We start from the raw sequence: 23,831 nt of genomic DNA, 5'->3' as shown, positions 1-23,831 counted from the left end.
GATTTTGATTATTTAGTCGCCGTTAACTATATCGTCTTTTTTGTCTGTAAATATCAGCGATATTTTGAAAAATGTCTAATTTATAATAAAATACGATGTACAAATACTTAGCAAGCTTTAATGTAGACTCCACCGCCCTACCGATTTGGCTAATGCTATATCGGATGCTAGAAGCTTTTACCCCTCGCTCCGGCCAAATTCAATCACGCGGCAAACAATTTTCGCTAACTCGTACTTGACGTCGGCGAGTCAGACCTTGTTTGGGGCATTAATAGAGTTATCTATTAAATTTCAAGTTAATTTATTCAATTTCGGTGCAGGAACAATGGCTGGTGGGCGGCGCCTGCCTAGCCCCGCCCTCACCTGGGCTGAAATCACGATCGTTACTGAAACGGTCTCCATGTAAAAACCGATGATGGCGGGCTTTAAAATGCCATTAGAGGATGCCGTTTGCTTTAATTAGATTTTTTCTTGGAAAAATTTACCGACCCCCTTCACTTCTTAAAAACCTAAAACGTTTCTTATTGTACCGGTGGACCTTTTACTCAATCTAAAGAAAAAATTCTAATATTCTTTGAGTGTATGCACGGTGTATTGGTGTACACTCGATACATTTCTTTTGAACGATCTGAAACCAATAGCCATCTAATGTCCTAGTTTTTTTTTAATTCAGATTTATTGCAAAATAAGTATTGAGCAAAGAAATGATTAACTACCTACGTAGTTACTAGTGCAACATGGGATAAGAATAATCAAAGATATATTATATTCTTAGCACTGATAAATATTAATAAAATCTTAAACCTGAGTAAATTTTTTACAAAAATTTCGAAGTCATAGTAAAGCTATTCTTAGATAATAGGTAATAGTTCCACCTATCTAAGGATACGAAATATGTCGCTACCTATGTATAGAAATTAGCTACGAGCATATAATATAAGTGTTAATATATGTATTAGAGCAAGAAAAATACCTTTACAAAATGTGCGAAAAAAAATGGCGGATTTCACATTTATGTATTATTTTCGTGTTGTTGAACGTAGTTTTTGATATATATATAATAACATTATAAAATATTTTTTATTAACAAGTAGAAGATCCCTCATTTGTCTCAATATTTTCTACCAAAGAATTCTCAACATCTTCCACCCACTCCAGGTATCCGAGAAAATCGCTCCGATGTATTTCCAATAAATACGCGGGGTTTAGAACGCTTTATTGCTTTGCTCCTCGGGGAGCGATCGGTCGGCAAACATTCGCCGGGATTCGAATTCAAGCGTTTCGCTGTTGGCGATGTTTTAGAACAAATAAAAATAACGATACCGATTTTTAAAATTTATTTTGATAAATACAATGATCCGCCCCGGCTTCGCACGGGTTAACAAATTATACACCTAAACCTTCCTCAAGAATCACTCTACATTGATAGGTGAAAACCGTAAGAAAATCCGTGCAGTAGTTTTTGAGTTTATCGCGAACATACTAACACACAAACAGACAGACGCGGCGGGGGACTTTGTTTTATAAGGTGTAGTGATACTAGTCGTTGTTTTTTGCTAAAAAACATTTTTTTTTGTCAAAGTTTCATGTCTGATAAGCTTTTATCGATGACTGTGCTTTTCTTTCAACAGGAAACTACTACTCAATGAGAAAATTAAAACGAACCCAAACTCAATTAGATTGCGTCGTGTTATCACAGGGTAACAATGGCCACCTCTTGTGTCCATCATCAGATCAGCTCGACGGTACCATTGCATTGTCACCCAACTTACATACAAAAGTGAAGTTTTAGCTCAATCGAATAATGGGAAGTGGGTCTAATTTAGCTTGCAAGATTTGACCCGAAAATACTTACAAACATTGCAATTTACATAAAAGCTTGTAAAAGATTAACTTCAAAGCATGTTATTAGGTATCTGTGGCGGTACAATTATAATTATTTTATGTATGTCATCGTGACACAGCGAGAAGCGACCTCCTGCAGTCTTGGGATGGTCGAACACACATTCAGGGGGTGAATGAACGTTTGGTATCAGAAAAATATCACCAGAACTTGAAAATTAATTCTTTGCATACATGTACTACACATAAAATTACACAACGTACTCAATTTACACATAAAAGTAACGTACTCAATTTGTGACTTTTAAAATACATTATTTATGGATGACCACAAAACCGAATCATAAAAATGGAACTTTTAAACATATTTCATTACTCATCATTAGGTACCAAAACCAACATCACTCTTCTAAATAAGTGAATATGGTCCTCGACGCGGTCCCAGTACATGTCATCTTGAAACTTAAGTCATTGTCAATAGAGATGACAGCAGGGTGTCATCTTGGGCATTAGCATGTCGAGCATTAGTACCACCACCTTACACATCATTTCTTAAACTAATAGACGATAAAGATACTTTTTATGGAAAGGCCATATTCTAAGGGAGATCCCAAAGATATTTGTTGATCAGGTAAGTATAAATTTTATAGTACTGTACGCCAAACATGCTGCTTGATGAATACAGTATAAATTACAGTAAATTAATTAAGTAAATTACCTACCCCACTCAATCTCTTCAATAGTAACAAAATCAAATCAAAACCACTTAAAATTTAATCGACACGAGCCCAGAGAATTTAATAAACTGTATAGATCTTGTTTCCGACCGACTTCCCAATTTTCTATATTAAATCGTCGAAGCGGAGGTTGCCATGATACCTCAGAGAAGTTAATAAGTCATGAATAGCCTGAGTGAGGGGGACGGGGCGAGGTGCCTGGCTGGGGTGGGAGGGAGAGGGATGCACCCCAGGTGGCGCGGTGACACGCAATCGTGTGGAAAAAGGTTCATTTGGAGGTGATGAGGTGTCTCTGCTGATGCGATTTTTGACACAAATGACTCTATTATCGAATCCACGTTATACCGCATAGTAGTTTACTAACAAAGTCGTTATTTGATAGTTTTTTCTATATGCATAAAACATTCTCTTTTGTTCGCGAAGTATGAAGAAATGAGAATGGATATTATAAAAAAATCTGTCGAGGTTTAGACTCGACTCGATGCGGCGCGCTCAGCACTTATCGGCACTCCCACTCTTGAGAGTACCTAAGTGCAACTCTTCAGGACAAAACACGCAATAGCTTCTGTTTCATACAACTTCGCATTAAGTCATTGTAAATGTATTTTTTGTATATGTTAATTAAACATTGTGTAAAATGCAACCGAAGCCTTAATCGAGCACTAAATGCGGCGCGCTCAGCACTTATCGGCTCTCCCCGCTCTTGAGAGTAAGTGCAGCCCGACGGGACAATACACACGGATAGCATCGATGTTAAACTACCCAAAGACTGGCGGTAAAATGTATTAGGGTGTATTCTGGTATTCCGAAAGGAGAATATACTAAAAAAGTGGCGAATAATTCCGAAAAGGGACTCTTAATACAACGGAATATGAAGGATTTTTAAATGATTTAAGGATTTGAATTTCTGAAATTAGCCGAATACACCTTACAGGCTGAAAAGGTTGAATGGTGTAATGGGTACTTTGATGTATTCCATTCCAGAGTCCACCTATTCTACATATTTTAATATTTATTAATAGTCGTGAAAAAATCATATAAGACGCGATAACTGAGGTGTATATGTATTTATTTATTTCTATTTTATTTAGAATTTTAATTCAGGCAACAAGGCCCATATTACAAATACCTTACAGACTAACATACATTTGTATTTAATAAACTAAAAACTAAACACTATTTAGTCGACAAAACGGCGTGGCTCCGTTGCATCGGCTGCTCTTGTGCCAGCGATGCCAGCGGCGGAAGGTCCATAACTCGATTCCTACCAGAGCTTACCCAATCTTCTGAGAGTTTATTAGGTACTTTTACTGAGTAAAGAAAAGGAAAGTCTGACCAGCTTTGCTCCGGTTTTCCTAGGAGTCATTTTGACGCGCTGCCACTGATGGTTTCTAAAATATAATAATTTTAAAAGCCGTCAACAGTCGTTCTAAGGCTTTATAAAAACGTTTTGTTTTATGTACAAAGTTCTTAAAGTGTCATTCTTTGGAACTTGCTAACTATGTAAACAAACCGCCATATTGAAATTGTCACTGAATGATGATTTCAGTATGGCGGTTTGTTTACATAGTTAGCAAGTTCCATAGAATGACACTTTAGAAGAGACTAAAATTAAACCAAGCAGCCAAATTGAAAGCCTCTTTTTTAAAAGTCTCTAGGCAATGTCAATAAAAAAAAATCTAAACGATATTAAATGCCATAAAATGCAATTAAAGAGGTGATCGGGCACTTGATACTGCGTGCTCAGCTTTTATCAGCCCTCGTCGCTCTTGAGCGGTAAGTGTAACTCGGGACACCCTCCCGCTGTATTTGCCATGTAGCCACTGTTCTAAAAGCCACCTTTACCTTTCTAAATAAAATAACTATTAAAACATGTGACAACTGTCTTTAGTGAATTTAATCTGCTACGAGTAAATAACGTAACCATTGACGTGACGATTCCAGACTTTACTAAATGTTCAATTACCTTACAAGGAAAGCAACAAATATTTGAAAATCACGTGAAAAACAATTTATTTAGTAATTTAATTGCGCAAAAAGAAAAATTAAGAACCTATCTAACTTGGGGTATAAATCGTACTAAATTATAAATGCGATTTATGCGCTAGTCACTCTATCTGTCTGTTATTTCTTCACGCTTAACCCGCTGAACCGATTAGATGAAATTTAGTGTGTAGGTAGTCTTAGGTCCGGGAAAGGATATAGGGTAGTTTTTATCATACTTACATCATTCCACTCAGACGAAGTCGCGGGCTTCTGCCTGCTATAATCATTTATAGATCTGCATGTGATCACGTCTATTTTATTATGTATACATGTATTTCATTACGTGGTTAAGGTTTTATGATGCTACTGATGCTAGCACGATATCGACCGGCACTTAACAGCGATCGACACTCGCGCTCACTCAGCGCTTATCGGTCCTTCAGCCGTCCTTACCGGTCCTTAGCAAGTAACCACTCTCCGTCCGATACCCCGGCTTTACTGTATGAAATAGGAGTTGAAATTCTTACGGAAATCTATTTTTTACCAAGTCGATACATCTGCAAATAATACTACAAATTTAAATTTTATATTCCATTGTTGCGATCTAAGCGCATTTCAATTCGCGCGAAAAAATCAATCTGCGCATAGCGTAGAGAATAAATTGAACAAAAAAAAAAATGTATATGCGATGGATTACTTTCCACAGCATGAGCACAATAAAGAAGATTTTAGAGCCCAGGTTTTAAACGACAAAAGCAGTCTTTTCGAGTGACAACATTATTTTGCATAGTCGAAAGTCCCTTCAAAGTCATAAATTCAGTTCCACTAAATTCCCTCCGCCCACCACGTCGCACGAATACGCAAATGTAGCTAAATGTTAACTCCATTCATTATGACGTGCATGAGCGGCGCCGTCAGCGGTTTTGGATCTATTTAACTGGATTGGGGCGGCCCCTGGCTGACGTTTTAGATTATAAAAGAATGCATTAATCAAGCTGAGGGTTGGATGCAGTATGTCAAGCAAATCGTGGATTTTATGGGATATGTTTTAGGATTGCTATTTTGATTAAAATACATTTAAATACTAATTCGAAGTGGTTTAAGTAGAACCTGGGAGTGGGTTACAAAGATGAATCTGTAAAATCGTAGTCTATTTAATTATCTTGCTCTAGTTACGTCAAGTCAGGCCTTACTAAATTTGTTTAAACCTATCCCGTCAAAATTAATCAAATCAAAAAACTACTAGCTTTGTGTTTGTACCGTTCGAAAAAGTATCTTAACCAAATTATTGGATTAGTATACACGACGAGTAATTGAAGAAAAACATTTAAACAAATTATGTTGTGTAAAGTAGGTAAACATTTTAAACTTTTTAATTTATTTTAATGGATTTCTTCAAATCAGACAAACAGAGTGTCCAACACTGGGACGTTTGCTCCAGTTGAACAGTCTATTGTTTCCTCAAATATTATGTGTTCAAGGTTAAAAATACCAACCGCTGTCGAACACTAGAACGGGTCTATACTAAAACACAATTGCCAAAACAAAAGTCATACAGAAATATTTAATTCCAATTGTTTTTAACTTTTTTTACTCAATAGACACTTTTCGCCCCTCCTAAAACGTCTCCTCAGATAAGCCGATTCATTTTATTTAAGCGTGATTTTTCCACTGCCTCCCACCGTGCTCGCTCATAACGAGCGATGGGTCTTCACAAAACGCTGAATATCGAATAATATCGGCGGTGGCCGCTGGACCGCGGAAACTTCATTTGCGGGCTCCAGTGCCCGTGAAATGAACTGCTCCGCTATATCGATACGCCTGTCTATTCGTTTCATACGGGGTTGCAGAGCAGGGTGCGTACCCAACATGCCAATCGTTTACGCTCCGTAGCGAATGAAACGCAACTGCGACAGTTGCGTTTCATTGTCGCACTAATAAGTAAGAGTTATTGAGAGAGATGACTACGATACGCCACGGAGCGTTAACGATTGGCACATTGGCTAGGCAACCTGCTCCGCTATATCGATACGCTTGTATATTCGTATAAGGGGTTTGCATTTGTCTTTGACATCGTAACTGGTGTAATTTGATACTGAGACTTGTAGTAGCACTACATTTAATGTATTTCTTGTTTAGTTTTTAATTATAACTTACAGTTTGTTAAGTATTACGTATTTGTGAGCATTAATAATAATGTTTTGGATCATATTTAGTACGGATCTTTCCCCTATAAAAATTCAAAAGTACTTATAGTCACATATAGAAGGAAACATAAAACTTGGCATGCATGTACCTTATTTATGCAAAAAAATCATAGAAGAAGAACCAACTTGTCAAGTGGTCTGAAGATGTTTCCCTCTTTTTCTCAACTTTGTGTCCCATTTTGCAGTTTGTTGACATGTGATGTCTCTATTTCAAAATAATAGTAATTGTTAGAGTTTTATATACTTAAGTTAAGGTCATTTTATGTGTAGGTGAGGCACAGAAGATTCCTTTACTGGAACTGTAGAAACGCTTGACTGATCTATGCCTTTGGTAATTTCACTAGCATCTACTCAGTTTCACCAGTGTAAATTAAACCCACTTCCCATTATTCGATCGAGCTGAAACTTCACATACATTTAATTAGTATGTTGGGTGACAATGCAATATTAGGATTAGGGATGTCGCGGATGCAGATTTTTTGACATCCGCGGATGCGGATGCGGATGCGGATGGCAAGATTTGGTACTTAAAAAACGTCAAATATTACATTTTTAGCATTTTTTATTTAAATAAAACGGAACGTTTAGTATTTGAGCAAGAATATAGGTGCGTTTTATTTAATAAACAGTAACTTGGCCGACTTTTCGGGATCCAGACGATTTCATTATATATAATGACGAAATTACCTAGCACCTACGCCGCCGGCGCCGCCGCTAATACGTTCCTGTTACCGACTTGGTCGACATGCGCATCATGCGGATGCTCCGCATCGATTTTATGCGGATGCGGATGCAGATGCGGATGTTGAAAATAATGCGGATGTTCCGCGGATGCGATGCGACGATGGAGGCCAGAGGTAGTCATAGGAACTCTGTAATAAAACAACGCAACCTGAATGTGTTTGGGTTTGTTGGGATTGTGTCGATGAGTAGGTATCTATTAGTTGCTTGTTATAAGAAAAAATACATTTCTGGTTGATGAAATTATAATTATGACACTAACAGATCATATTATGCATAACAAATCCAGATCCAAATCTTAACCTATTAGGTAATAAAATCAAGACACGCCTCAAGTACAGTCAGCGATAAAAGCTTGCATCCATAAAGACATTTTTGACATAAAACCTTTTATAATTTTAATTTCTTTTAATGAATTTCTTTTTTCAGCGTTAGTTCTTTTGATTCGCAGATAGATTTAAGAAGGGGAAACCAATCAAGTATTTGATGCCAATGAAAATCTTAGTCTTAAGGCGGGGTGCCTCAAAAATTTCGGAAAAAAACTTGGTCCATGTGGTCAAAATCGGTATCAATTTTGTGTAAATCATATTCATACATTCTATTTAATTTATACGTCTTCGTGTAATATAAAATACCAAAGGGACATTGTTTTGGAACCTCTCCTTTTATCATAAAGTAGCTACTGATTAATATACTGCCTAAGCTTTAGTTCAAAGGCTACTTGGTGTTGTAGCTACTTCTGAAGCTGGTGGTTCTGGGTTCAGATACCGCCAACCATTTATTTGTCTAGTGTAGTCTAGAAATCTATTAATACGAATATTTGTTCCTGAATTATGGATATTTTTTATTTTTATTTAGGTAGGTTTGTTTGTTAGTGTCATTACTACCATTGTGACTTTTTGGTTTTAAGGGTAATTTATTAAACCGACAGTTGTGAAATGTACTTATATTACTAAATCAATAATATTTCAAACGGCGTTTCCAAGAACTGCATAAAGCATTTCGTCCCCCTGCACTGCACTCATGTGGAAACATTGTTGGGGGTGCCTTTCGGAGGCTGCATGGTCCTCCTGAAAATTTCTGAAAATTTTAAAACCACGCCTCTTTTCCAGCTCCGTTTGTGATTGGTGGGTCACCGTCTACGTACGTAGGCGCCAGGCCAATGGCGGCGGGGGCTACGCGCAGCCGTCGTGCTACGGCGTAGAGGCGCGCGGGGCGCTACGCCATCGACAGACGCTGCGTAGCTGCGAATACCGGGAACTGGAAGCTATGTAAGTTTTTTTGACATTTAAATTATATTTCTGTGCTATTTTCATTATTGTTTAAGCAGAGGGCTTAAAATTATGCACGAGAATATATTAAATATCGATTTTTGAGTCAGGGGTGGGGTTGTATACATATAGCTATATCTATGTATATCTGAACGTTATGTAACACTGTCAAGCACTGATTTTATATCTCTTAACAAGATAATATTTAATTTTATTAACTGAATTGCCTGTCTAAAGTTCTTTTAATAATCGATGCAATCATTTAAAGGTTCAGAGGATTAAGTACATATTTATATGATTATGCTTCTTATATAACAAGTGTGCTTTGTATATAGATGTGCCGTTCTCGAGAACGTTCTTAATTTACCATGGGCTCGAGCGAAAATATTGCCCGTACAAAAGGGAGAACGTTCTCAAGAGCAGCACATTTTTGGCTTTGTAGCTAATTAAGTAAAAAATCCTGTAAATTTTTTACGAAATCAAGTACCTACCTAGTAATTAATGCTGAAGGGGTTACCTAACGTATGCTCCGTTGTTTCAAATAAACTTCACAAGTATCTTGGTGTACCAAATAGTGACAGTCGTAAAGTTGTACTAATTTTTTGAGGGCACCATACAAACAATGCCGATTAACTTTGAAATCAATACTGTAGGAGATATTGTAGAATTTAGTCTGATTAAAAACGAATGAGACAAAAGAAATACTCCTCTGTTCTCTGTTCGAATTGAAAATGGTTTAAATTACATCGAAGTAATTAGTACAGTCACCTGCAATAATATGTTACTCTTCGAAGGCCGCGTAAATATGTGACACGCTCTTATAGCTCTACAAATAAGAAAGTGTCAGATATTTTTGCGGCCTTCGTTGTGTAACTTATTATTGCAGGTGACTGTACCATCGCCCACACTGTTAACTGATAGTTCGTAAACCTTATTACAGAAGGCATAAGGTCTACTGATGGACAGTTAAGAGTGTTGCTGTCTGTACCACGGGTAGGGTGGGCCTTACGAGTTATATGTAGAAAATGTAGTACCTGTCACGCTTTAAACCAACGTGATTGTCTATAATCAAGAAATCTGTTAGAGTCGCACCAATAAAAGTCTGCAGCAGATTTGATAGCCCACGCAGTGTAAGTGTTATTTATACGTCATAATTTCATAGAAGTTTGACGTTTAAAATGACACTTGCACTGCGTGGGCTATCAAATCTGCTGCAGACTTTTCACGGTCTTACTCTAAGAGCTAGCCCATCAACGTGCACACTAGCGCCACTGCTAAATAATCGTGATTATTTAAATTTAACGACAGGTATTTAAACAAGGGGGCCGCTACGTACTGTATTGTGTATCTAAGTGCCTTTTGAATACATTAAACTAGTTTTTGTATTGCTGGATTCGTCAATCTATGCGTCCAAAGTTAAAACGGCCGTTTTTGTTTTGAGTTCCTAGATCGACGAATCCAGCAGCATAAAAACTAGTTTGATGTATTCAAAAGGTGCTTACATACACAATACAGTACGTAGCGGCCCCTTTTTTAAATACCTGTCGTTAAATTTCAATAATCACGATTATTTAGCTGTGGCGCTAGTGTGCACGTTGATGAGCTCTTAAATAAGAGTCTTATTTGAGAGTGTGGAGTGTGTGTGTCATTTGTCATCGACAAATATTTATTTTATAAAGATTCTTGGGCCTATGGGCACGGCAACTAACGACAATTTTAGGAAGTCTTCAAATCCTTTGTCTGTCACTTTCACCTTTTCACTTAGAAAGAGACAAAAACCTATTTTTTACATTATAAGTAGGGAATGTAGCCAGCTTTATGGGCAACCTTCCGCAGGGAACAGACCTGGGGAACTTTTCATAGGTGGGGTTTTATTTACGTTTCTTTATTTTATTAGATTTAATTTAGGTAGTTTATATTTAGTCATATTGTATATTTTTATAAGGTATTATTATGTAAGGTATTCTAGTAGAAGTTCAATGAATACCGACCGATATATTTAGTTCAATTATTGAAATTGCTAGATTATACAGGTCAAACCTGTGTCAAACACTTATTTAGGTTATAATTCGTTTTTGTTGCTCCTGGAAATTCTTAATTGGCCCTCAATATAACCCTCAATTTTAATACAGATAAAAATAATTTAGTGGTACAGATTCTCCGCTTAAGTTAAGAATAAATATAATTTTTAAAAGCAGGAAAATCTAATTTAGGATAACCTTTAAGGAGCTAATCCTGCTTCTGAAAATTCTCAATTGATCGGACCCAAAATTTTCATAGAGTTTAAAATAATTTCGTAGTACAGATCCTTCGCTTAAAAAATATGGCGCTGCTTTCAGTCAGAGTCAGAACGCATGAAACTTGGAAGCAACCAATCGTCGTGTGTTTTTTCCTTACCTCAATTTTTTGGAAAGTACCTCTATTATGGCAGAAAGCGTGAAACTTAGTATACACGCATACTAAGTTTCACGCTTTCTGCCAAATTAGACTAAGTCTACTTATTTTTACCTGACTACCGCGAAGCAAAATAAGGTCTATCATTTTGTCCGGTATTTTTAAGGCCTAAGGACACTAAAGGGGGTGGTTTTCATCGATATATTTAAGTCACAAATACTATAAACTAAAATAGGACATCTATTCGTATATGACATTGACAATATTACGAACGAAAAAGTGACCAAGCCTTCTAGTGACGGAGGCCGGATTCGAACTGGCGTCTTCAGCTATCTCGGCTAAACCTGGACCTCTAGGCTACCCCGTCACGACGATACCCGTTTTAATTGCTCTTACAAGTAGCACTATATTGTACTGTAAAATTATTTTAATGTTAGTGTATGTGTCACGACAGTTTAAATTCAAAAATTCTAAGGGCGAGCCCAAAAGATGTCACAAAACCTAGTTAGACTTCTAATACCTACTGTAACTTGCGGAAACAGATGTCATTGTATATTTTTGTGTTCGTAACAATCGTGTTTCTTTCCTCAGGTGTTAGGTGCACTTTGATGTGGGACATCGGGCGTCCACCATGCAGGGGCTGCAGGCCGCGAAAGAGAAGGCCTCAGGCCTCTTCGCCAACAAACCCCTTCTGTTCAAGTAAGTGATTATCTTTCTCGCCCATTCATCGCAATTGCAACCACATTGTCATGACAAAGACAATAAATAAAATAAATAGGAATATTTTTTTTATACCTGGCAACACCAAATTTCTAGTAAATATGTCAACAACTATTGTTGCATTTACATGGTGGCAAACAGCTTACGTAAACGACGGCAGAAGGCAGGATGCGATGGATGGTTGGCTTTTGCAACAATCGTGTGAATCGTGTGTAATATTGCCTGCTTATATACGCTCACCGCTCAGTGACTCTCTCAATTATTTTGTACTCTTTATTGTCGTACACTGTTTTCTGTCTCTACTGGGTGCATTCGTTAATTTCCTCATCACGCGATGGACATCATAAAATTTTGTTTTGTTGGGAAATTACACAATATCAAAAATTTGATTAGCCTAGTAACTAGTCTTTGTTTAGTAAAGGTTCATCTTGAGAAGACCGAAGAGTCCTGTATTCAAACTCTTACCCCATACTTATTCATAAACGCGCTACGAACCTCAATTATCTCATAATCGTTTGTCCTTATTTATCATTTTGACTTATGTATTTGTAAGAAAAGGATAAAACATAATTTAACTAAATCAGACCCGTAAAGTTTTATGACTAAGGGGGTTAGTACACACACACGCTTTTAGTCTGGCACTAGGTATATTAATCTTTCAACCAGATCGTTTTATCCTACCCTCATAAAAAAAGGATTACGTTTAAATTATACGACTAAATAGTTTTTAGATGACTTTTAAATGATTGTAACCATAATAACGTACATAAAAAGTGACCTTTGACGTTGTTTTATCGTTTAAAATTTGGAAGATTAAATTAATTAGGCTCCGCATATGAACTGTAGTAATGCCGATTTAACTGGTTTCAACTATGAATCCTAATTGGTCGTTTTATGTTAATGGTAATATTACTAATATTTCATGACTATTACGTGTAAAAAAATACCCTATTAGAGTCGAACAATGCTAAGTTTTCATGCCAAGTGTTACGTCAAGTACGAAGCTCGTCTGCGCGTTTGTTGACTCTCACATAAAAAAAAGCTGATAGATAGGTATGTATGCATTCTTAATGCCAAGTTTGTGGCAAGTTAGCATGATCAGAATCCATTAACAAATTGGATCAGCGGCCTAATCAAGCATTCCTATCTGCAAGAAGTAAGAATGGCCAGGTAAAAAAAACACTATTACATAAAATACATTAATTAAATTAAGATCTCATTTATCCTCAATTCATCGCTGCAACAAGCAATACAATAGTCGTCGTTACGTTTTTTAATCGAAAATAATCGCTCATAATAATACAGTTTTTCCGCTTGAAACAAAGGCAATAACATCTCGAAACAGAAAGTTTTGTTTGCGACCGTGAGGAGCAATCAGACGGGAGCGGCAGCGGCCATCGCCGATAATATTGACGGCGGATTATGCGCTGCACTGGAAATGAAACGTGGGGGCTGACTTAGAAGTTCCACAATGTTTCTCCATAACTCGTGATACTGTTATTGCAAACTTTGCTGATCCGCGTTTGACTTTTTTACTTTGAATGATAGTCGTCGGACTGTATTTAGTTCGACCATTGAACCAATTATATTTTCTGGTAACTACTTATCAGTTTCCAGTACCTTGATTTGGATTATTTTATCAATATTTTTTTAAAGAATATAATATGTATTAGTACCTAATAATCAGTCATCAACATCTATCTAGATTTGTATCCTATTATTCTAGCTAACACGGTTTACAAAATCAGAGTAGATAGGTACTAATTACAAATAAATAGCTGAAAATGAATTGCAAGTTGAGAAATAAAATAACTGACTCATTTATTGCTAGTCTCGTATGTCATAATACTCATAATGTAACCAAAAATATGTCTCGTAGAGGCGTATTTTCTCATTAGCTTAGATCACGAACTTGCGAACATCTAAGTATTTGCTTATGAAACTTTTGAATAACAAACGATAAAAAAAGCTATAATTTGGTAACGAACGGCAATAGCTAATATCTGACATAAATCATAATAGGAGTCAATAGCATGCGAATGTCTATACATTCTTTGATACAAAATTGAATCTTAATGACTCACCAAATAGTCTCAGTCGCAATCGATAAATAAAGGCAACAGATAAGACACAGCCTTCTAAAACCTTGTCACAAACTTGTGAATATTAACTAAGGTGCAGGGGGACAATTTAGATTGCGGGGTAATTTAAACTAATCGAAATATCTTCCATATTTTACATTATTAACTAGAGTCACACACAACATAATATATATTTTTCGGTATCTGGGCATATATGGCACTCTAGTATTTCGATTATTTACCCCGCAGTCTAAATTGCCCCCCCCGCACCTTACTTATTTCTAGTCTAACTCTACATACTCCTCGATAAAAATAATAATCTTAATGACACCAGTCTAGTTCGCAATCGATAAATAAAGCGATTATTCCGTAACGAACGGCAACCCCCGGCACAGCCGAGTGCTCCGCGCTGATAACAAACAGACATCATCCGGCTTTGCGTCGCCATGCGCACCGCGACTTGCGACTCGACTGCCAGAGATTTGTCGGCAAATCGCCTGAACGACTGCGGTTATTGTGCGTATTGAGATATTTTGGTGGTTTTGATAGTTGTACTTTTTGTCAAAATATAAAGGAATGAAGGGCCTCTTTATAGGAGTCTGGGCAGCTAGACTATATAGGGAAAATAAATGTAATTCACTTGTATTTTGCAAAAAAATAAATTGTGATGTCCCACGGTAAAGGTACCATATGGCGGTTGTGCTTACGCTATTATTAACGCCACTCCAATACTATTGTGGTGTTATGCAACGTAAGCGCCAGCCGCCATAAGGTACCTTTTCTCGTGGAACGTCAGAATTACTTAACGCGAGGTCGCCATTAATAATTACTTCTTTTGGTAACTAATAGGTACAAAATATAATTTATGTCCTACATTACGAAACCACTAAAACTGTAAAGAACGAATAATATGAGGATTATTATATTTATTTTAGTATACACTTGCTTTACTTTATTCGCTTGGCTGCCCGATTCATCTGACACGAGTAAGCCAACACAATGTGGATTTTGATTCAATAATCCAGAAACATTTTCTGACAAAGGATCTAGTGAAACGGATAAGACATAACGATAATAGCGTGGAAGTGTTTCTGTTCCGATGTTGTAGCCATCGTCGTTTTTGTTGTGGGGTAAATAATTACGAAAAAAATAGACTACAATTTATATCATTGTACAGTCACCTGCAATAATATGTTATACAACGAAGGCTGCAAAAATATCTGACACAATCTTATTTGTAGAGCCATAAGAGCGTGTCACATATTTTTGCGGCCTTCGAATAGTAACATATTATTGCATGTGACTGTACATAGGTACCTAAGTATTACGCAGAGATAATTTGATTGTTTAATCCAGTGATTAATATACTCTATCTATTTTGGCTATATAAAACAATACAAGTATCCTGTGTGAATGTTAATTTATTGAGTTTTGGAATAAATGTAAATGAATTTGGAATGAATGAATTTAACGGAGGAGATTTTATTTTATTTTTAGACAGTAAGCAAACAAAACAGCCGTTCCTTGAGCCTTACTTAAGTATCTTTAATTTCATATTTTTTTGCCAAAATTTAACAGTTATGAATTTATTATAAATTGCTGATTGCTGAAAAAAGTTGATGTTTGCGATTATTTTTGAAATATAATTCCACTAAAACATTGTTTGTCTAAGGTTGTAGATATTTTTGTGGACATTGTCTACACTGAACTACAGTCCATCAATGTTATCCCTACGGTCTTAAGCTCATAAATTGGCAGGCGAGGAAGGGTAGCTCTCATTATTTAGTCCGTTTAAATCACTAAGTCCTTAAAAGACATTAGCAGGCTTTGTGCCGTTATCAGCGAACACAAAAGAGATTTGCTACGTACTGGGGGAGGGCCCGACAATTATTACTCATATTTTGCTGTCTACCGTCGTTGCGCATTTGATGGTTATTAACGTATCAATTAAAATTGTTGTAGGGTGATTATTCGACAAAATAAATTATTTCAGGGAATATCCATCCATACAAGATGGTGGTATTTTCTGAGATTTTATGTACCATGTTTGAATTTTGACACAAATTTTAAAATAATGTACAACACTGATCAATTGCTAAAATTTCAAACATAGTACTTACTTTTGAATGCGTTTATGTTTTTGACCTGTTACTCGATATAAAAGTACCTACTCATAATATTTTTGTATGAAAATTTAATACGTACCTAAGCGAAATGGATGATAAACAAAAAGTGCTAAAAACCGCCTGCACCCCACAATCCCCACATGGGCCATTCTTCTCCCGCCACCTACGCCACCATTCAAAACGCCGTATCTCCACACTGGTTCCTTATTAGTTTGTCCTTTTGTTTTTACCATACATATACATCCCGATAGTGCTAAATAGCACATAGCACTCACACTAATTGTTTCCGTCATTTGAATATTACCAGCGACAATTTGCCGATGGGTCCGGCCCGCGGCGGGACCCTCAATTAATTGCTCAGGCATTTTGTTTTATTCCACTTGAACAAAGCGGATATTGAAATAAAACATCTGCATTAGCTGAGTACGGATTAGAATTTAATACGGAGATTTGAAAGCTTGTAATTTTCCTGTTTAATTGTTTGTTTAAAGTACCTATACGCCTTAAGTGGAATTATAGGAGTGTTCAACAGAGATTAATAAGGACGGTTAGTGTTTTATTGATTTTTTATCTTTATTGTACGTTTCGCCTCCTAAAGCCCACGGTCCTGCCTAAAGCACTAATTATTTACCTAGTTAAATTTTACTTAAACCTTTTTGGATTGGAACGGAGTTGCATTTCTTTTGTTTCGTTAAAGTTTAAACAAAACAAATTCAGCCAATATCGTAACACACTTTTTCTCCAATATGCTCGGAAATGTTCACCTTATTGTAGCAAAAATAGTACGCGAAGTTCTTCGTTATTGTCAAACTCTAATTAAAAAAAATCAAACTATCGCTGTCCTGCTCTAGCGGACGGGAAGTAAAAAAACACTACAGTAATAACTTATTACTGTAGTGTTTTATACTTTTTAAAAATAAAAACGCAAACAGCCAATTATTATAACCGCGAGCCGCGTCTACACGTCCCGATCAGCTATCATTTCAAGCTATAGGATAGAGTGAGATAATAAGATAAACGACCTTACTTGTCTCGTTCTTACAAGACCCTTGTGCTCGTGTATGATCGTGCGAATACTGCTTAATAAAATCAAAGATTATTTTTATATTTTTTTAAGGATCTCATCGGTGTTCATAAAGCTTATATAGTTTGTCAAAGGACTTTCTCATTTCAATCATAGACAAAGATAATCATACTATCTTTGTCTTACACTAGTACTAGCACCCAAAAGAAAAGGATGGGTATAGTTTTCCTGGTTCTTACTGATTGACAAATTAGTTTGACCAACTATATTGCACAATTATATTGAATGAACGAATATTGAATGGTACTGAATGGCAGAATAAGTTTGTGCCTTTAACTTTTAAAAATGTATTAAAGAGGGAAATAGTTTTTGACTTGACATTTTGATGTGAATTTTATATTAAAGGAAAAAATGGAAAAATTTACGCTTCCGGCAGGACTTGAACCCGCATCCTCCACAATCCGTGTGTTGCTCTTAACCAATTGAGCTACGGAAGCCTACCAGGACATCGCAAATCTTTCCATTCTTTTCTTTATGTAAACACGCCTTTGGGGTGGCGTATAGCGACATCTACCGACAGACAATTACATCTTTTAACGGGTATAGTGACCAATTTCCGGGAAGGATGCAGAATGAAGGATGATTTAGTTTTATTCACATGTTATTATTCTTGATACAATTTACCTGATCAAGAAATCTCTCCAAAAATATGTCATAATAGATGTTTATTGTACATTCGGGAAAATATGATGAACGAATACACTTATATTATATTTAATATCCGTTACTTTTCCTTGTAAGGCACTACGCATATCCCTTATTTGTTAGCAATATCTCAGTCAAGATATATTTTCCAGAAGTGCAAGAATCCTTGCATTAAAACATGAACAAGTTTTTATAATCATTTACGGTGAATCCTGTTGGATACTTAAATATGTCTCTGTCTGTGTTTTTGTACTTCTCTATAGAAGTAAAAAAAGACGTTCAGTATTTAATTGTCCATAACCCACGGCTGTTAAAACATTTTAGACATAGATATAGCATTTTTTTTATTCAACATCACATGAAATGACAGAGTTAACAGATAGTGTAACACATTTTTTACAGATAAACCTTAAGACTTATTTAAAAACTAAGAAATTTAGTTGCACAGCCAAGGGAGAAATATTCATGAAAGTTAAATAGGAGCTGGCCTCAGCATAATGTTGCAGTGTATTTACTGCAACGCTGGTTTTCAGGCAGACCCTTGATATATTATCCCTTATTACTTGCTGTTAGCCTAACTAAAACTAAATGGCTTTTGAATTATGTTTATATATGTATGAGTGAAAAATTAAAATTTTATTACAAAGGCTTTCGATACGTAGGTATTCTGAGCGTGGTGTGTCGCATTACGCACAAATTGGCCAGTTATTATTGATAATTATGTTTTCTAGATACGAAAAATCTCGGTAAATACCGTTTGGTTTTCAATTCAATTTTTCGTTCCTTCTAAATACTTAACGTATTTAATTATCCATAGCCCAAGGGTATTTAAACATGTTACAAAGGCGTCTGTCAATACGTATTCACGACTCGTGGGGTGTCGCGTTACGCGCAAATTGGCCAGTTACCGCCGGCGGGATGAAATTTTAATGAAGCTAAGCTGTGGTCTCATTGTGGGCACGGACGTCCAATTAGTTGTGATGTGACGACGGCTCCTAATGCTGCCGTTTGCCGAATGAGGGGAATCAATGGATACAGATTTGAGTTTTGCTTTGAATATTTAATTTTGATATCTTTAAAATCATTTTTGATAAGTTAGGGTAATGTCTCGACGGTGTCTTTCAGGGAGTCAAAAACTTTCTTTCAATCGTATTTCGCCTAATTGGGGGCATAGAGGTGCTTTATGAAAAATATTTGTAATATGTTTAAAAACCTAATTAGTAGAAATATAATTAATGTAGGTTTATTTCCACAATAAGTTTTTAGATATTAATTGTTCTGTACCTGTGTCTTTTTATTTGTACTTAATTAAACCATGTAAGTGAAATTTGACACACTTCCCCATTTCTGAGTGAGCTGAATGAAGTAGGTAGGTAGCATTGTTTTGAGGTCTAAACTGACTACGCAACCCCATTTATATTGGATTTTTTCGAAATTTTAGAATAGTATTAAGGGTACTCGTAGCAGATGAAAGGAAGTACTGTCGGCGAAAAAGCTGTCAGAACTGATTTTTTTGGTTGTTTTTTGTCTATTTAACGTACTTATAAAGGTAAACGAAAGCAGGACATTTTTTGCTAACCAGCGTTCATATAGTCATTGTTATCCTCGACGAGTACTTTGTCAACAAATACGAGTATTCTAAAATATCGAAATCCATTGCATATTGCATTGTTGTTGGAAAGCAGCGAGTGGCCGCGATCCCCATGAGATCGATGGTATCACGTTAATATAAAACAGATTCGCCAGCACGTCTTTAGAAGAACTAAACTTCAATTAATCACTGTTATTTCTAAAGGGGTTTCTTAAAAAGTATCACATTACTTTTAAAACATATTGTGCTTGAAAATTCTAACAATAAAGGATACAACATATATGATATAAGATATGAACAAAGGTAAATACATGCATATACTCGTAGATCGTTGCTGATTCACGGAAATAGCTTTTTTCTCACCAGTTACTCTTTATGAATCCTTAAAAAGGTTACTAGTTAATACAAACTGTGACGTCACAAACAATCAATTTATGTACATGTAAGAGTGCTGATTTATAATTACTGAAAGGAAGATGTATTTTTCGACATATTTTTTTATATTTTTCTTGAATCTTGTAGTTTTTTTTTATATAGAATACCCATAGCAGCATTGTTGTTAGCAAGCCAGTGGGACAATCCGTCATCCCCCGGGATCGATAGTCGCCGCGGAGTCTGGCCGACCGGCCGGCGGGACGGCGCGACGCCGCGCGGCGCCAGGGGGCCGGCTTCCGAATCAGATCTGTGCAAACAGTCATCTTTATTAGCAGTAGTTTTGTGCGGTCGCGATTTTGAGCAGGGGCATCCAGTGTAGCCTACGACCGATCTTTAAAAATATTTTTGAGATGAATCAAACCAAAACTCTGCTTTCTAAGCAATACGCTTGGATTACTTCAGTACCTAATATGTTATAATTTAAATATAATTTTAACTGATGAAATCAGTTCTTCGTTAAGCGAAACGAAATCGTTTCGCAATAAAGTAAATGTAAATTGCCTCCATTATACTAAACAGGTAAATAAGTGAAATTCTTTTGCAAGACTTCATCTTGAGTCAATAATTAAGTAATATGTGAAAATGAAGCTACGTTTTCCATTTTCAGCTAGGAATTGGTTTATTGAACGTTTCGCATACTCTATATTACGACGCCAGGGGGCTCTCGAGTCTATACAAACAATCAGTTATTATCTGTTGAGGAAAACATCGATCGCGGTCTGAAGCAGCAGTTTCATGCTCAGAGAATATGCCACTGTTTTTTCCAACATTTGACCCTGGACTGAGCTAATAAAGTAATACAAAATATGTTATTGATATTTCTTAAGCATATTCAATTTGGCTTTCCGGCCAGTCTTATAACGTGACTTTACCTACGTTTTGGTCACAGAAGCTCTACCATGATTTCCGTAAATGACAGTCGATAGTGAGAAAGTTAAGGAAAATGTATGGAGTAATTGTACAGTGCCTCTACCGGTCACCTAAAGAACTAAAAATTTCAATTGGTACCATGAGTTACAAACGTTTTTACGTGAGTTTTCCATACTTGCCTAAGTGCACACCTAAAACGTTCTCTTTCTAATTATATAATGAAAACTGAGCCAGAATTATTCTACGTAAATACTTTACACGAATAAACGAGACAGATGTCATCGAAAAATACGTGCGTTTCCGACGTGACATTGCTGTCAACTTGTAAATACACAGATTTTTCACGATGCACGATTTTCCATGCAATTTTCAACGTAATATATATTAATTTATAACAGTACGTGAACTTCAAGCAAAACTTTAAGGGATAAATCAATTAATAGCTCGAAAAAACACACGACGTCACGTTAATATGTTTTCGGTCAGTTAAAATATGTAAGATTTACCATAGTAGCTCAGGATAAGGCACCTCGTCGTGTTTCTAAAACAGTGCACTTCTCTATTAAAAATCACATCATCATCATCATCATCATCATCATCATAACTTGAGAGCTTTGCTCTTGTCGGTGGAGTAATCGCTAATCATTTCTTTCTTGTGCTAGTCTTTTAATTTCCTCATACGACGCATTATTTTTTATTTGGCTGAAATAAGTAATTCTAGGTTTCCCTTCTTCTCTTGTCACATGTCAATAATCACATGTTAAATTCTAAATTTGGATGTAATCTAGACCAGTAGAGCACCATTAGACTGCTCATTATGACTTCTCTAAAGCTTCTCTGGGCCCGATTCGGATTTTGAAATAGACATCTATTAGACATCTTTTAGACATCGCCAAGATACGATAACGATATGTTTAAGATCTAACCTGTCAAATTTGACATTTGCGCGATTCTGGAGATACTCTTGAACGATTTCCACAGGATATGACTTAGAGATCCAATTCACATCTAATAGATATCTTACTCTATCTAACGTAAAAGTGAAATTGGTTGCCCGAATTGCGCTGCAAAAGAGAACTAGTTGATATCTAAACTATAACGTATCTAGAATGGATCTAGTACGTGTCAGTCATCTCTTGTGAATATCTTGAAGTTCGAATACGGCAATATATCAAACATTCATTTGTCCACTGACTTTAATCTTTTTCATAGGTAGATTAAAATCCACCCTTGCCGGGCACCTCATTAACTACACTAAATTGTCAATGAGGATCCTCCGAGACACGGATTTAATTTGCGGAGCGGGGGCCGGGCGGGTACCTAATCCCACTTCAAAGGACACACATATAGCCAACATTGTATTCAAATCGTAGCAATGGAGAAATTAATTATTTTTGACGTCACAGTGGAAGCCATGTTTAATTAAGTCCGCAGAATTTTGATTGGGAAGCCGTTTTTGAGGCTTTGACAGATTTTTTTGCTTTGCTTTTTGCTTCAGAGCTGTAGGCTTCGTGGTTTGCGTAGATTTGTTTGGAGAACTTAATTAGGGTTTTTTAAAACTTAAATGTATGTAAATAGCAATGAGTTTTTCTTACCTTTCACTACTAATTAGCCGACCGTCTTTAGGATTTAATATGTAAAGCATTTGACCTGTATGATACGTGTTTTAATGTTGTTCTATTAAACAAAATTGTCAAAGTGATAGCGATAGCGGTACAACCTGAAATTCGGGAATCAGCTGCAAATGGTGTTAAAGGTATGAAAATCGGCACGATTAATCTTTAGGCCATTTGAATCAATTTGACCCGTAGCACCAAAAAAAAAACAAACGGAAAGGAGTTATGACTTCATCTTTTGTTTGTATGGAAAATAAAAAAAAAATGTTCAGAAACCTATCGTGTGTGGTATTCAATGAAAGGGCATTTTGAGCCGGTTCTAAAAATATATCACATTATTATATTTCCGTCACTTGCATTCAATTAAAATAAAAATAATTTTCAAAACATACCAAGTTTTGGCTCCTCCAGATACGAAACCGTTGCATTATTTTTTGTAAAATATACCTCAAGTAATACCCAATATCCTCATATCTAACCCCAAGAAATTAATTTCGAAAATATTTAGTTTTAGTATTTTTTTAAAATTTTCAATTATTACAAGTTGTGATCTATCAATCTATCGATGAAACGGCCTCCTAGCCTAGTCGATAGTGACCCTGCCTATGAAGCAGGAGGTCCCAGGTTCGAATCCTGGTAAGGGCATTTATTTGTGTGTTCATCATCATCATCACACAAATAAATGCCCTTACCAGGGCTTGTATACATGTGTATATGGGCATTTATTTGTGTGGTGATGATGATGATGAACACACAAATAAATGCCCTTACCAGGATTCAAACCTGGGAGCTCCTGCTTCATAGGCAGGGTCACTATCGACTAGGCTAGGAGGCCGTTTCATTGATAGATTATTGATCACAATTTGTAATAATAAAAAAATAAAAAAAAATACTAAAACTAAATATTTTCGAAATTAATTTCTTGGGGTTAGATATGAGGATATTGGGTATTACTTGAGGTATATTTTACAAAAAATAATTCAACCGTTTCGTATCTGGAGGAGCTCAAACTTGGTATGTTTTGAAAATTATTTTTATTTTAATTGAATGCAAGTGGCGGAAATATAATAATGTGATATATTTTTAGAACCGGCTCAAAATGCCCTTTCATTAAGTACCACACACGATAGGTTTCTGAACAATTTTTTTATATTTTCCATACAAAAAAAGGATGACGTCATAACTCCTTTCCGTTTGTTTTTTTTTTTGGTGCTACGGGTCAAATTAATTCAAATGGCCTAAAGATTAATCGTGCCGATTTTCATACCTTTAACACCATTTGCAGCTGATTTTGGTCAACCGCTAGTACTATGACCCGTTTTCACTCTTCTCGAGTGTAAACACCGTAAACACCTAATATGAACACTTAATCATTTGCCCCCCATTTTATAGGGCTTTAGTGATGGCCGTAACAAGCTATAAAATTGCAGAATCATTAAAATATCTTGAAACGGTTACTCGTTGACATTATGTTTCTCATTGTTT

The 23,831-nt window shown here is 36.1% G+C and overlaps 1 protein-coding gene and 1 non-coding gene across 4 annotated transcripts in view; one reads left to right on the top strand and one right to left on the bottom strand.

The window, feature by feature from the left end:
• The window catches only part of LOC134793253 (vesicular glutamate transporter 1), a 79,130-nt gene that overhangs the window by 4,145 nt on the left and 51,154 nt on the right, over positions 1-23,831 (top strand). For 2 of the 3 annotated variants that reach the window (XM_063764836.1, XM_063764821.1), the window contains exons 2-3: positions 8,626-8,784; positions 11,770-11,877. In XM_063764836.1, the coding sequence (XP_063620906.1) occupies positions 11,810-11,877 (68 nt within the window). In that variant the 5' untranslated portion in view covers positions 8,626-8,784; positions 11,770-11,809. Of the gene's footprint in view, positions 1-8,496; positions 8,785-11,769; positions 11,878-23,831 lie in introns of those variants that run through there. The other variant, XM_063764828.1, reaches the window with a different exon arrangement.
• Trnas-gga (transfer RNA serine (anticodon GGA)) lies at positions 17,554-17,626 on the bottom strand. The gene has a single exon. It is a non-coding gene; the product is annotated as a tRNA-Ser (tRNA).

The sequence above is a fragment of the Cydia splendana genome, chromosome 1 (assembly GCF_910591565.1).
Source record: "Cydia splendana chromosome 1, ilCydSple1.2, whole genome shotgun sequence".
NCBI lineage: Eukaryota > Metazoa > Arthropoda > Insecta > Lepidoptera > Tortricidae > Cydia > Cydia splendana.
This window is presented reverse-complemented; position numbering and strand designations above follow the sequence as displayed.